The following is a 16,213-nucleotide window of genomic DNA, read 5'->3' on the forward strand; positions in this document are numbered from 1 at the left end:
ATTGTAAATAATGTTGTAAATAACAATTCAAAAGTCTTCCTGAAGAATCATTGTCTCCCCATGTATCTGCTAAGAACAGTCTATTTACTCTATTAAATCCATTTACAATGACAATAATTAGAAAATCTAGTACTAAAAATTAGATTTTAAACATCATATTTTATAGAAATTTTAAAGAGAGAGAAAGAATAATATTTATCAATAGTAAATTAGAAAAGAAGAAATGAGAGAATCGATGAATATGAGTGGTAGAATGATAGGACATTCAGGTTTTGTTGAGATAAAGGAGATTCCTGAAGTTGACCTGATAACTAGCAAAGGAGGAAAAACTATAAGAATTTTAACAGAAATCTAGAGCTAAAATTATTCATTCTATAATTCTTGGATCAATAACTTTAATCAATATAAAAATAGTACTAGAATTTTTAATATAATAGTTTTTATCTTGTTTGAAATACATATGTATAATATGTATTAATTATAACACAATTACTATCCACTTTGAAGGTAAAATTCTTCGTGTGTATCAAATGTTATCGGAAAAACATGACGCAGCTTTCATCACATTTTCGCTTCAAGAATGGATACGAATATGTAAGGCGACAATATCAGCTGAAGCTATAGTTGATCTAGGACGTGCTTTATTACTTGCTATGAGTGAAGCATTTAACCGCATGACACTAAAAGAATATGTTGACGTTTGTTTCAAATGGGCAACAAAAGGCGGATATAAACACCTCGGCCATTTAACACTCTGATAAGAGCGGATGTTCATTTAATGGCTGCTGTCGCCAAGTGGAAATGTATTAAAGATCTATATCATCCTATTATCAAAGGTTTTTATTTTCATATAGTCGCTTTAATGATTGACTGTCAAACAGTACAAGAGTTTGAATGTGTATTTCGATTGACAAGTACTGTTGCATTGCATCTTGCTCAAAAAGATAGTATGATATCAAGAAAACAAATATCAGTTTTTGAAGTCAGACGCCTTCTGGAGGAATATATGTCTGAACGTGAATAGATTATCGACAAATTGAAGACATCGAAAGAGAACGTTAAAATTGATGAAGAAATTGAAAATACTACTACTTATTCATTTGAACGAAAAGATGATGAAAATTTAACCGTCACTCATCAATGGATCAAAAGCATTATTTTGATTTCCTCACTTTCTAATCAGCAAAAGATGGAGTGCAAAATTGTAAACGGTTTTTATTTTCTGGAATTCATGCAGCCACTTGATGAATTATCAAAGAGTTTCCCATATGGACTGCAACTTTCCCCGGTAGACAAACACGTCGATAGCGTCTCAGAAAGGATTTTTTGCTGAAATAAAGAAAAGAATTTTTGAAGGTGTTACGTACTTTATCGTGTTCTGCAAATCGATTTTTGAAAGAGCATATTAATGACTTATGTTCTGGCACTAATGAGGTAGCAGCGAAATTGAAACATTTTAATCATGGCAGGCAGCTGGTACCAACTGCACATACATCAGAGAAAGAATTAGGATTAGTCCCGCAAAAATCTGCTCTACATTCATCTGCTGAAGAATCAGAATCAATTACGCGAAAAGCTGTTACATCTTTGTGTTCATTTGATGAACCAGGATTCTTGTCTCAAAAATCTATATCAACTCTATATTTATTTGACAGTGAATTAGGCAAAATCCCATTCCAGTTGCATGTATTGCTATCGAAGAATTCCAAACTTCTAGGCTGCAAAAACCTTCAACAGCTTCACGTATGTTAAGAAAAATCAAAATTCATTTTGAAAAAATCATAGCACATTCATCAGATCAACATTCAGAATCCTCTTCCTAAATATCTGTACCGTCTCCATGTTCAGCAGATATTGAATCAGCATCTTTAGTACAAAAACCGATATTAAATCCATACATGGCAGATGAAGAAACAAAATTCTCATTGCAAAAGTCACGTATAAATATGAATTTCGATTCGATAAGTTTATTGCACGAAAGGGCATATGGTGAATGACTCTGATTTGAAAAGTGATGAAACGTGAAAAGGATTTGTTAATGAAAATAGTTTTTTTAGACGTTAATGATCTAAGTCCTGAAAACCAAGGAAAATCAGAGAATATACAACATACTTCTCAAATTCTCTCTTCATACTCGACTTTGAAAATGACAACAATGCAGATATTATTGATCAAAATCTCTTTTGTATTCCACACAACATTAATACTCATGGCTTTTCTACAAATTGTGAGCAAAACAAACTTATAAAAAACGAATCCACATTGACTGCTGAATTATCAATGCCAAAATCTACAATATTTTCACGAATACACTATTAATCGACCACGCGTAAGCATAGCTTAAGGCCATTGGATCAGTATAAAGATATATTGATTTATATAAGATGTTGGTCCAGCGGTCTTATGCAATGATTATATATAGCTTATACGTCATTTTATGTGTGATCACTCTAATAAAGTATATATAAATGAAATTATGTAGCTATAATATAACTATGTAGTACAAAAAAAGGGCAAAAAGCCAGTAGCAATATAGCAAAGAATTTTAATTAAAATTAAAATTAAAAATTCATATAACAATTGACAAAAAAACAAACGTTTTGACTTCGATCGAGTCACTTTCAATGATGTAATATTTAAACATCGTTATGATAAACATGAACTAAAAATATACATGGTATTAGAGAATACTCATTATAATTTTTAATCTCATATTCTTCATTTTCTGTAATACGCTGCGAATCATTTTTATCAAAAATCAAAGCAGTCATAAAACAATATTCTGGAAAAGTCACTGTGAACAAAAAAATTAATATTTAATGCATACAAATTAGTAATATAATAATGTGCCTTGTCAGTAATATCAGTAAATGTGTTGAGAGTCCATTAATAAAAAGAGAGAAAAAAAACGCAGATGGTAGTCCATATCGTGATACAATATATTGGTTTTTTATTTTAAGCAAATTTGCAAAAGTAACAAACATCTAATTTCCACGATATTAGATAACGCAATGTCGAGAAGGAAATCATTTATCGGAAAAACAGCAAACGGCTGTTTGGGGCGGATCCTCTAGATTCTTTAAATGAAAAATGGTTCCTTAATTTAAACAATGTTGACATTCTTATAGAAGTCCAGTATTTACTACAGTTGGGGGAAGACTTTGGCCTCCCTATTAATAAACACAATATTGATAGGACATTAATTGAATTCATTAAAAATGTTAAAAACAATATTATTGGTCGTCGGAACCATATAATAAACTTTGTTAGAAATAATATTGTTTCAATTCTTGAGAGATTTCAAAATGATTTTCCCAGGACAGGTTCTAATAATAAATTATTATTAATAATAATAAAATTATTATTTAATTGGATTAACACAACAAAAACTTTGTTGAAGATCATCCTGAAATATTAATTTCTAAAGCAAATAAAGAGAATGTCATCGTTGCTCAAAATAAACTAAAGTACATATCCAAGATGGAATCGATACTTTCAGACAATAATACATATGAGATGACTAAAGATCCTACAAAAAAACTTACGAGCAATTTGCGTAACATACTTAGAAGGTGGAAAAGAAAAGAGTTTATAGATAACTTGGCATATCGGAGGTTGCATACAACTGACGGGATCATTCTTAGAGCATACGGTTTAACGAAGATTCATAAACAAAACTGTCCTCTTATAATTATTGTTTCATCTATAAATAACCCACTATACAATTTATCATTGTTTCTGCATAACATCATTAACGATTCCATACCAGAAGTTCCTAGTTAAAGAATAATTTTGATCTAATTAATAAACTGTCAAACTAGAACCAGATTCTATGTTGATTTCCTTGGATGTGGTATCCCTATTTACTAATATATCTATAGATTTGGTATCTGATAGTGTTGCTAGAAGGTGGGATTCCATATCTAAGAAAACAAAAATTCCTTTAGATGAATTTTTGATTGCCTTTCAGATGGTTTTGAAGTCTACTTATCTTTAATAAAAAAATGTACAAACAGATATTTGGGACCTTTATGGGATCACCCTTGTCAACTGTTGTTGCAAATATGGTTATGCAGAACTTTGAAAAAATTGCTATCGGAATGCTGCCCGTTCGGTTGTTATTTTATTACGTTGACGATATTATTTTGGCTGCTCTGTCTGAGAGTATTGATGATATTTTGGATACCTTTAATTCGTTGCACACTAGACTGCAGTTCACTATGGAGGTTGGCATTGACGAAAAAATAAATTTTTTGGATACCAAGTTGATTATTAAAGAACGGAATCTTATTTTCGATGTATACCGTAAAGCAACCTTTTCCAGTAGATTCCTTAATTTCTATTCTCACTATCCACTTTGTCATAAAAGAAATGTAATTTATGGAGTTGTGGATAAGATTTTTCGTTTATGTCATCAGAAGTTCCAACAAAACAATTTAATTGACGCTATTAATATTTTTTTACAGAATGGATATCCTCTACATTTTATTTTCTCGATTATTTATAACTAATTATATAAGAATTAAATATCATATTAACAATATTAATAGCTTGAATAATAACAAAGACACAGAAAGATTTTATACCATATTTTTGACATATTCCATATGTCAATACAATATCTGAAAGATTCACAGCTATCGTTAATATATTTAATTGTAAATTGGCTTTTACCATTTCTAACACATTAAAAAATTTCATAAAGAGAGGAAAGAATGAGTTGGAACACTTTCATAATCAAATAGTTTACAGAATATCTTGTGAGGATTGTGATGTTACTTACGTTGGCCAGACAAAAAGACAGTTAAAGACTAGACTGCATGAACATGTTTCAAATATTAATTTAAGTTCAAAATCTCCATCAGTTTCTAACCACCATATTGAGGAGAATCACAACTTCAAATGGGATAAAGAACATATTAGATATAGAGCCTTCATATAATAAAAGGTTAATATCTGACATGGTCCATATTAAAAAACAAAAACATGGAATAAACAGACAAAACGACACAGAGTCTTTGCCTGAATTGTATTCTAATATTACACATTCTCTTTCTTCCTCCTAATATATTCTTTTCTTTTTCCCCCTATTTTGCCGTTTTTCCGTTCTCGATAAATGTTTTCCTTCTCGGCATTGCGTTATCTTTACATCGTGGAAGTTAGATGTTCATTAATTTTGCAAATTTGCTTAAAATAAAAAACCAAAATTGTATCACGATATGGACTACCATCTGCGTTTTTTTTCTCTCTTTTTATTAATGGACTGTCAACACATTTACTGATATTACTGACAAGGTACATTATTATATTACTAATTTGTATGTATTAAATATTAATTTTTTTGTTCATGGTAACTTTTCCAGAATATTGTTTTATAACTACTTTGATTTTTGATAAAAATGACTCGCAATGTACTACACGAAATGAAGAATACGGGATTAAAAATTATAATTTGTATTGTAATATCATGTATATTTTTGGTTTATAACGATGATTTAAATATTACGACAACATTGAAAGTGACTCGATCAGAGTCGAAACGTTTGTTTTTGTCAATTGTAATTGTTATATGAATTTTCAATTTTAATTTAAATTAAAGTTCTTTGTTACATTACTGCTCTTTGTCCTTCTTTTGTACTACATTATTTTATACTTACAGAGCCTTATTGCTATTTATTAATATAATATAACTCATTATATAACAATTACATAACATTAGAATTATTTATATTATTGTCATTTAACATTTCAGCATGTTATATAATCAGTTTGTACCTTTTCTGTAATTATGCAATGCTTATGTAACATTTATTATATTGTTATATTTATTTTATGTAACTGTAATTTGCAGTAAATTACAACTAAAGTAAATGCGGAAAATTACAATTAACACATGTACGTTACATGTAATCAACACGTTATATTACATTCTGTTTTATTACAACAATATAACAGTTATATAACTGCGTTTACTGAGTTGATTCCACTTCCCCTTCCATATATGTAATCGATCATGTGATTATAGTTTTGATGTTCAAATCGAGCACAGATATAAACAAAAATCTCTAAACGAAATAAATAAAAACCTTTTTCACTGCGGTTTTTGCAATTCTACAGTAAGCGGCATTTTTGTTGATGTTTTTTAACAAGTTCTAATTTTCTTACACAAAGTAACAAACGAGTATAAGGATTCTAACAGAATCAGATTAGGATTGCACTTAATATGTAGATACATTACATTAAATGTAGAGTACAAATTAATTCGGTCCGTTTTTTTGTGTTCAAAATTTCAAAACAAATGAATGAACAGATTAATTAAAGCATTGTTCATCGCTGGCTACTACTTTTTCCCATCTCTCAGGCAATTTTCGAATTCCATCTCGAAAAAATGACTCGTCTTTGGAGGCGATCCAATTTTGGAGCCAATTTTCGATTTCTGCGAAAGAAGTGAACCGGTGACTTGCCAAATCCTTCGGAACAACCACTTTTTAATACTTGCAGAAGAAATTAAATTTTCCATAGTATAAGGTTTAAATATATAACAAATTACCCCTAAAGTTTTGAAAAAAATCGACTTCATAGTTTTATAAATTCATTGTTTATAAAAAATTCGCAAAAAATCAGCTACTTTTCGGCTTTCTAAATTAGGATATTTCTCCCCTTGAGGACACCCTTAACTTGTTGGGCTGGGAGGTTTTGCCACATCCGATATATTTACTAGACTTAAGAAGATCCTAAAGCCATTTATTACCGTAATAGTAATTTTTGTATAACAATTACTTTTTTCCTCTTTTACAGATTCTTTTCCATAATTAAATTATACGTATTAATACGTATTTGTAAGATGGAGTTTATCCCAAAAATGATAAAAAATTTCGGAATTAAAATCGTAAGAAAAATATTTTATTGTTCACAGCATAAATTCCACTTCACAGATACGTATTAATGTATATATTTTAGTCCTAGAAGAGAATCTTTGAATCTGTAAAAGAGGAAAAAGTAATTGTTATAAAAAAATTACGATTTAGTCGATAATATAGACGACTTTAGGATCCTCTTAAGGATAACTAAGGAGGACTTTTATTAACTTTGATTACCTTAATTGTCTGATTAGTCCATTGAAATTAACCAATCGCATTTGTCATTTAACAGCAGATGCGATTAATCCAATAGACTAATCGGTCAATTAAAGAGTGGTTTGGAAGGTAAAAAAAATGGATTTTTTAAAATTGCATTTTCGGAAAGTTGATAGTTTTGAAAATAGTTACCAAAACCGTTCATAAAAATACGTAGAATAACGGAGTTATTCACGATTTATTAAAATGGTGCATACGTAAAAATTAGGCGCGTTTGAATTTCGATCCGCTGCGGCGCGCTGTATGGCTGTTACAAAGAAACATTTCATGAAGTTACATGAACCGTTTTATGACCCAAAAATCGCAGAATAAAAAAATTTATTATAAGTACTAAAAAAACAGAAGTATTCTAATTCAAAACTTTAAATGCATTTTTCTCAAAACGTGTCAAACAATTTTTCAATTTTGCTGACATTGTAGAGAGAAAACGACTCAACTCACTGATCTATGCTCTTTACACATTAATTACAACTATTTTTTCCATACAGTAAACCTAAAAATATAATAAATTTTTTAAAATAGTAATAACTTTTTGGCAATTTAATGGGAAAAATAATGGCCAAAAAAAGAACTTTCTTTTATAAAAAAATGATTTTAACAAATCGCGATTTTTTTATAATTCTGTTAGGTTTACCGTTTACATTTAACATCATTAATTACAAATCAATTTGATTTTTTGTTTCCAAACGACTACTTGTGTACAATGTCAACAATTTGACAAAACCTCATTTGAACACGCTTACCGCCATTGTTGCTTCTAGAACATTTTAATACATTTTGTTTCATAAAAATTCCCCAGATAGCACATTTATAAAATATTTTTAAAATATTTACAAAATGTTTATAAATATTTATAAACATTTTGTAAATATTTTGTAAATATTTAAATTTTTATTTTCGTGGTCTTAAATTGCACATATCATAAACATGTATTATAAATATTATGAAATATTTATTGTAAATGTTATAGTAAATGCTATAAAAATACTTAATGAGATATTATTATCCAGGTAAAAAATATTTATTAGAAATATTTATTTGTATTTATCATAAATATTACATAAAATGTTTAGTCTATATTTTACTAATACTAGGTGGGGTGAAAAGTAACCTCCTTGGGAATGAAAAAAATTTTTTTCTTATGCAGAATCTCGCCCAAAATATGGCGTGTTCGCTCAGTACTAATCTTTGTAGCATCTGCTAGCTCGCGCACCTTCACTTTCCGGTCAGCCAACATCATTTCATGTATTTTTTTGACATTTTCCTCGGTAACCGCATCGGAGGGCCTGCCGCTGCGGACTTCATCGGTAGTGGAGTTGCGGCCACCACGAAACTCTCGAAACCAATATTTGACGGTGTAATCTGACGGAGTATTAGCCACATAATATTTATCCAACTTTTCTTTTGTTTCCTTCGCCGTTTTGCCTCTCAAAAAATAATGTTTTATGAGAGAACGAAAATCATTTTCGCAAACACGTCAACAACAATCAGCTCTCAAAACAAAACTAAGGGCAGTATCGCACTGCCACTTGGCATGTCTGCCTAAATATGAACGGACTACAAGGCACCATAAACTTTTTTGCAGTAGTGGCGCATTCTGGCGGTCAAGGAGGTTACTTTTCACCCCATCTAGTATTTCAAATAATGCTTTATATAAAATATGTATAAAATATCTATATAACATTTAAAAAAATGAATATTAATAAATATTTAACATAAATATTTTGTGCTGTCTGGGTCATACATATTGTATAAAGTGCAAATAAAAATATAGATTTAAAGTTGATCCATTTTTCTTCAAAAAATCATTAATTTTTTGACTCTTCAAATCACTCAGCTCTCTTAAATTAATCGCAGTTTGGCCATGGCATGCAAAAAACTTAAGGCAATAAGACATAAGCAATAAGGAAATCAACATGTTGGCTACTGCTTATGTTATAGTCTTACGGACTCTACTGTGATTGGTCAATTCACTTATTATTTATGTTTTACTGTTTAAGTTTTTTTATGTGCCATAGCCCTGCAAACACAATAGAATCGTAAGCCTTAAGCTTTAAGAAAATGATCAATCACAGTTGAATGTGAGAAAAATAATCGACTATCGATTGATCAATTCCTTAAGGCTTAAGTTACTATTCTGTTATGTTTGTGGGATAAGTTTTACGTTTTAGGTTTTCCTATGTGTCATGTCTTTAGCACCGATAGATTTTCATTTATTCCGTTCAACACGATGCAGATTAGGTCTGGATCTATAATAGGTTTTTAAACCTTAACCTATAAGAAATGGACAATTCAATTATTCTCCTCGCATTCAACTCTAATTGGTCAATTTCTTACGACTTAAGGCTTAAAACATCTATTGTAGATCCGGACTAATACTTCACACATATGAAAAAATCGAAGATTGCATTAAAGATTTCATTAATTCAAAACTGTTTTCAAACCATTTTTTTTATCAAATTGGGATCTGCTAGCTTTCTGAAAGGTTGAAAAAATATGTCAATATTGTGAAGATTATTTTTCAGTCTGAAACATAATCTCGTTCTATATATTAGGTGTTGGAATTAATTCGTAGCGTTTTACAAGAGATGGGAAGTACTTTCATTAATGTATTTTTTAATGCTCATGTGAAATAAATAACATTCTTTCATTAAAAAACGCTACGAATTAATTCCAACACCTAATAAATAAATCTTAATTCTCACTAAAAAAAAGGCCGAAAATTAATTTAATACTAAATGTAATTGAATAATTTATTTTTTAGAAGAGTGTTATCAAAGAATTATCTAAAAGATCTTATCATGTAAAATTTTATTAATAAATTATGTTCTTCCTCATTAGCATACTTTGTAACGAAATTCATTCAATATTTCACACATTCTTCCCTTTTATTTGGAAATTATATAACTTTTTTTTTTTAGTTTTTTTTTGAGAAATATTTTATGATTACTTTTATAATTGAGAATAATTTATTCTAAATTTAATTACGTAGTCGATGCGTGATCTGATGAAATATTTTTGTCTTGATCTACATTGGAATTTTATAATGGTATTGGATGAGTGCAATATCAACAAGATTTTGCAAAAAAATATAATATAATTATTATATTATATGATACATTTTTCTAAACTAATAATAATTTTCTAAAAACATTAATCACACACATTTAATTATAAGATATCTCTGATGAATTGCATTCGATAATTGTATAATTTTAAAACGAAGGAAAAGAATGCGCGGAATATTGCCGCGTGATTGGATGAAATTTTCGTCCCGATCTGCCACGGATAGAGATCAAAATGATCCAATTTGACAATAACTTAAATTATGATAAATTATGGTAAATTATGATAAATTACTCAGTAATTTTTGAAGGCTGATAAAATAGTAATTTAAAAAAATTAATAAAATAACGTAATTTGATAATATAAGAGCATTTAGTCATTAACCCTTATTAAAATAAAAATCAGAGCGTAAATCGGATGTAATGGAAGAGTAACAGAAGCGTGAACGAAACTTCTAGAAAGCAAAAATTGGAACAATGAAATGTAAAAGAAGCATTTACGCTTCTTTCACATTTTAATTTTTTTCAATTTTCGTCTTCTAGAAGGTGTTTCGTTTACGCTTTTGTTGCTCTCCTATTATATCCGATTTTTAATTTCAAAGAAGTTAAAAACGCTTTATTAACTAAAATTTTCATGTTGATACTATATATTGATGTAATAATTAGACAATCAACAACGTTTAAAGCAAGGATGATAAATCAGGGACGATTTACGACGGGAGTGACGCATTTGCACACAGTTCAATTGCACATACCACTCACATCAGCCTGTTCCTAGTAATTTTTCATTGCTTTATCAATGAGATTATATTATTTTTAATTAACTAATTAGTGATGTGGACAATTGATAGACATCTATTTACGACATCGCGATCAACAGCATCAGTCAGCAACCTAGCGCGACAAGTAGCTACACTTAAGCATGAGTCTATGAGTCATACAGACACGTTTTGTTATGATTAGATTATATGTTTAAATTTCGTCAATAACCCTGTTATTATTTATTTCATCAGCGATTCCTATTAGGAATATTAAAAGAATGTTGTTTTATTTTATACAGTAGGGAAATACAACCTATTTGTACAATACATAACACTATAAAGACAATAAATATACCTAAAATTACCAATAAATTACTATAATTTACTGCAATTTTACCGTAAATAATTGTAAAATTGAATTTTTGACGGTATTTTTACATCTCTAGTCACGAATGAGCTTCGCGACATAACATCGTTAATAGTTCGTGGATAAATGAGATGAGTATATATATATATATATACACACATACACTGCAACATGACAAGCGAATGAATGTGGGATATAACTATGTGTATAATGGCGGATTGTAACCGCGAGGCGCACCAAAGTCGCGTGCACTACCCACTCGCAGGTCGGGGCGGCGCCCGCCGCCCGGACCGTTCTATAATGTGCCGCGACGCCGCGACGACGACTTCACTCTTGTCCTGCTTACTCTACTCCTGTCAACGTTACGTGTCGGCACAGTGAGACAAGGTGAAAAAAAATCGTGCTCTCTTTTCGAATCAAATTCGTCATCCAATTATATTCATCAAACCGATTTATTGCTTGACGTTGAAAAAATTTCATTTTTTTTGGATTCCTAGCGAGGGATTGTAAAAAATAGATAAGAAGAGCGAATTCGCGAATTTGCAGCAGAATTTGGGATAGCTTCAGAGATGACACGAAATAAGAATGTTAAGTTTCGGATGTGTTTGAATCAATGCGTGATTTAATTGTCACGTCACATGGCACCGCATCCATAGCGGAGAATAGGCGCGATTGCATCAATCATTTTTATACCTCACGTATATTATCTTGTTTATGTCGAACGTGGTAATGCGCATATCGAGTGACTGGAATCGAACGATAGATACACGAAGTTGTGAAATTCCACTATAGGATTCAACGATAATGTAGGGAACATTTTCAATTACGTGAGTGAAAATATATTACGATAATTCGAAAATTGTGCAGAACGCCTGCGGAGATATTTCATTGTGAGATTGTAAATATATGCTGTTGCGTTACTATATACATATATCGGAATGGAATGTAGTAATGTCGAAATTTTCCTCGAGAAATCATAGTTTAATATTGCAACGCTTGCTTGTAAAATTACTATACTTATAATGTAATAATATTGTAAATACAGTGGTGGTATTTAATTGATTTGTAATAGAAAAGAATTTCTGTGCATATTTGTTCAAAAATAACAGTAAATTTAATGTTTAACACATTAATACTATAGCTCATTAGAATGTAATATTATGAAATAGACTATCAAATCGTTTCGCGTATTTTCATTATACGATATAAGTGACGATAAAAGTAAGAAAATAATTATATACTTAAAAAAAAATACGTAATTTATCATGATACCTATTCAAATTTTGGTACAAGTTTCCTAAGAGTTTTTTTCATTTCTCAAGTATTTAATTAAAAATTTTTTAAATTATAATTAAAGTATATATTTTTATGTAAGTTTTTCAATAAAATTAAATCGTTTTTTAAGGCATATTTGAAGTAAAATTTGATTGGGCTATCTGGACTGTTTATTTTTTTTTATTCATGTTGAGAAAATTATACAGGAAAATATAAAGCGTCATTTATCACAAATATCATAAATTTGAAAATGTACTAACAAAAAGTGTACAATAGAATAATATTTCATATTGCGTAAATCTTTTTATCTTCAACGAATAGAATAAAAAGTGTAAAATTTCTTCTATATAAGAACAAATACAGATAAGTAATAGCATTTAATATTTGTATATTAATAGTAAATATAAAAGTAAGTGGAAGTTTTATTTTCGCTATTAGTGACATTAAAGATAAATTTAATAAAGAATAAAGCTTATTTAAAAATCTAAAAATGTTAAATATATTATATAGTACTTTACTTATATAGTATTTTAATATTAAAATTATGTTACAGCACTTGATATTTGTAAAATAAAAATAAGATCTTTAAAGAGATAATTTCAAGAAAAATTTTTTAAGTTTCGAAAACTGAGGATATATAAGAATTCTATGATTTTTCCCTTTCCTTAGATAAAAAAATAGAAATCCTAGATTTTTATACATAATAGACATTTTGTGTTTATGTATAAAATAATTTACATAACGTCTCTAGTAAAAAAATTTTGCTGAAATTATTTCACGTTTTGGAATACTTCAGCGAAATTGCTGAAATTTTACTAAAAATGAATTTTTTAGTTAACGTACTGAAATTGAGCCGAAATTTCTTTGCAATTTCTCTGAAATTTTGCTAAAAATGATTTTTTTTAGCTAAAAATCGTTGAAATTAAATTTAAATTTTTTCTGAAATGCTGAAATTTTCCCGAAAAGTATTCCAAAATTTCAGCGAAATTTTTCCACCAGAGATTACATTAGAATTAATTAAAGTGCATGTATGTTTGCATGTGTATATGTAATATATATTTATTATTCTCTTCGGATTATTCGGATTATAACGAATCTTTCTTTCTGTTATGTAATTATTTTTAATAACTGCAATGCATCATTATTTATACAGGGTGTCTTGCGCGAGACTTTTCCAATCGCCCACAGGAAGGTAGATGGGATTGAAATAAACATAAAAGTCCTTTACTGTTTAGCGATATTCGTAATAATAATCGAGATATTAATGTTTGCAATTGTACTAATGAGAGCGCGCCAATAGAAACGCTCTGGCCGCTCGAAATATACACATTGGTTGGTGAAGTAAAAGAGGAAACACCGTTGCTATACTTCGCGTTTCTATCGGCGCGCTTTCATTAGTACAATTGCACATTAATATCTCGATTATTATTACGAATATCGGTACTAAACGGAAAAGTACTTTTATGTTTATTTCGATCTCATCTACCTTCCTGTGAGCGGTTGGAGAAGTCTCGCGGGACAGCCTGTATAAGATAAAAATAAGATTTCAAAATTATGGTGTTGCATTCTAATTCTTTTGATATTTTAAGCGGACATTTTAATATTTCTGTAATCTGCATTGTAGCATATATGTATACATATATGTATGCAATCTTGTAATGTACTTAATTTCTGCAATGCTTTCGTAATCCTCCTCTGATACATACAACTAAAGGTCTTAGACAAGAAATTTTTTAAATATTTATAATAAACAATATTTATAATATTGTAAACTTTTTCTCTCCAACCATATAATATTGTATATATATATATATATATATATATATATATATATAAAGTAAAAGATTAATATAAAATCAAAGAAGTACTCAAATGTGTTGTACTTACATATATTGAAATAAATCAATAACGAAATGTATTATACATTGAAGCTGATACAAAATATATTAGTAATATAAAAACTAATGAGATATATTTTTTACGGAACTTTGTTTATTTAGGTGGCGAGGTTCGAATCACGTGTTAATCCTATCGATATACCTATGGCGACCATGAGTAACAGTAATGGATCAACAATGCAGATTAACACTCGGCCTGACGATATTCGAAAACGGATTATTGGATGTGAGTTCTTTATAATCGATAAAGCCGGAGCTAAAATATAATAAGAGAATTTGCACGATAAAACTTATGATAATGTTTATTACAAACAAGAAAAGAAGAATATTTTATACATATAGTGTTTATCTATACTTATAAAATATTATTTTTTAATACTTATATTTTAGTTTGTTTTCCATAAAAGATACGCGCATATGAAGAAATTATGCATTCATCCAATTTGCTTTGTCCAATTCATCTCTTTATTTTATCTTTATTATTTATTTTCCTTTTTTTTCATATATTTTATTTTATCTTATTTTGTAATTATTCTGAAAAATGAGAACAAATAAACTTCACTGTAAACGATATTAAACAAAGTATCTTTTTAGACTGTAATGTGAATACACAATAAATAGGAAATAAAGGCTAAATGTTCAAGCTGGATCTTCAATAATTCGATGTGAATTTACTACATATCCAATCTTGCAAACTGAGCGCCGAATTTAATTTTCAGTCTTGAAACGCAATCCTAACAGAACTGAAGTAATGATACCACAAATTAAATGATCAGTAATTTAATGTTGATGCTCATAGACATCTCAGAAAAATTTTAATATAATTTAATGCTTATAAGCATTTAAAAATATATAAATAATTTTATTGCGAAAAATATTATCTTGGCTGGAATTTGAATTTGGATCTCCTATATTCTGTGTGAGTGTCCTTACCATTTGATTTCGTTCTGTTAGGATTGCTCTTTAATATAACAGCTTTTCTATACAATGTAGAGATTTTTCGTTATTTGTTATGCCAAAATAAAGCTCTCCTAAAAAATTCAGCTTTTCCGGAGTTTTTTCGCAGAAAAATTCTATTTTAACTTGACTACAAACTAAAAATTAAATTCGACACTTAATTTTTGCAGGAATAGATATGTAGTATATAAAATTCACACCAAATTATTTAAACATTAAATATTCAGTTTAAAGTTTTTATTCCCTATTATTTTTATTGTAAATATTTTGCTTATCTGTAAAAGCATTAATGCTTTTGATTAATGATTATTCCGATCATATATGTGGCGGAAGTCAGATGAAGGCTCTTAACGGGCTTATAACCACGTTGTTCAACCTTAAGCTCGAGAAATGAATTATTTCGTGAGTGTAAAGAAGGTCATTCTTTATATGTAGCTGAGCTTCAATAATGTGAACCAGGTACTTGCGCAATAGCTCAGCGATAATTTTATCGTAAGTCTTATTAAAAAAACTAATATGGTTTGAAGATTTGATTATTTCAAAAATATTATAAAATTTAAAAATACATCTAAAAATATGAAAATATTTATAGAAGTTAGAATATATATAATTAAATTTTTCTTTATCATATCGAATTAATTGATATTCGAGGAATAAATGCAAAATTGGGTGTTTATATATCTATCAAGCTGTAATTATATATTGCTGACGAAAATAGCAACTATATGTTCTTGTGAAATTCAAACTGTTGTAA

At 29.0% G+C, this 16,213-nt stretch overlaps 1 protein-coding gene and 1 pseudogene across 13 annotated transcripts in view; both read left to right on the forward strand.

The window, feature by feature from the left end:
- Nucleotides 1-442: 442 nt before the first annotated feature.
- LOC147908412 (uncharacterized) lies at nt 443-7,122 on the forward strand (annotated as a pseudogene).
- A 4,426-nt stretch (nt 7,123-11,548) lies between these two features.
- The window catches only part of LOC105143768 (band 7 protein AGAP004871), a 364,599-nt gene continuing 359,934 nt past the window's right edge, over nt 11,549-16,213 (forward strand). For 4 of the 13 annotated variants that reach the window (XR_015546295.1, XR_015546296.1, XM_087410057.1 and 1 more), the window contains exons 1-2: nt 11,553-11,716; nt 14,605-14,728. Coding sequence is in view for 8 of the 13 variants with exons in the window: in XM_087410057.1 (XP_087266183.1) it covers nt 14,647-14,728 (82 nt within the window). In the remaining 5 variants the exon portion in view is untranslated. Of the gene's footprint in view, nt 11,717-11,826; nt 12,157-14,604; nt 14,729-16,213 lie in introns of all 13 variants that reach the window. The other 9 variants (XR_015546298.1, XR_015546297.1, XM_087410058.1 and 6 more) reach the window with 5 other exon arrangements.

The sequence above is a fragment of the Acromyrmex echinatior genome, chromosome 10 (assembly GCF_024713525.1).
Source record: "Acromyrmex echinatior isolate Ae372 chromosome 10, ASM2471352v2, whole genome shotgun sequence".
Classification (NCBI taxonomy): Eukaryota; Metazoa; Arthropoda; class Insecta; order Hymenoptera; family Formicidae; genus Acromyrmex; species Acromyrmex echinatior.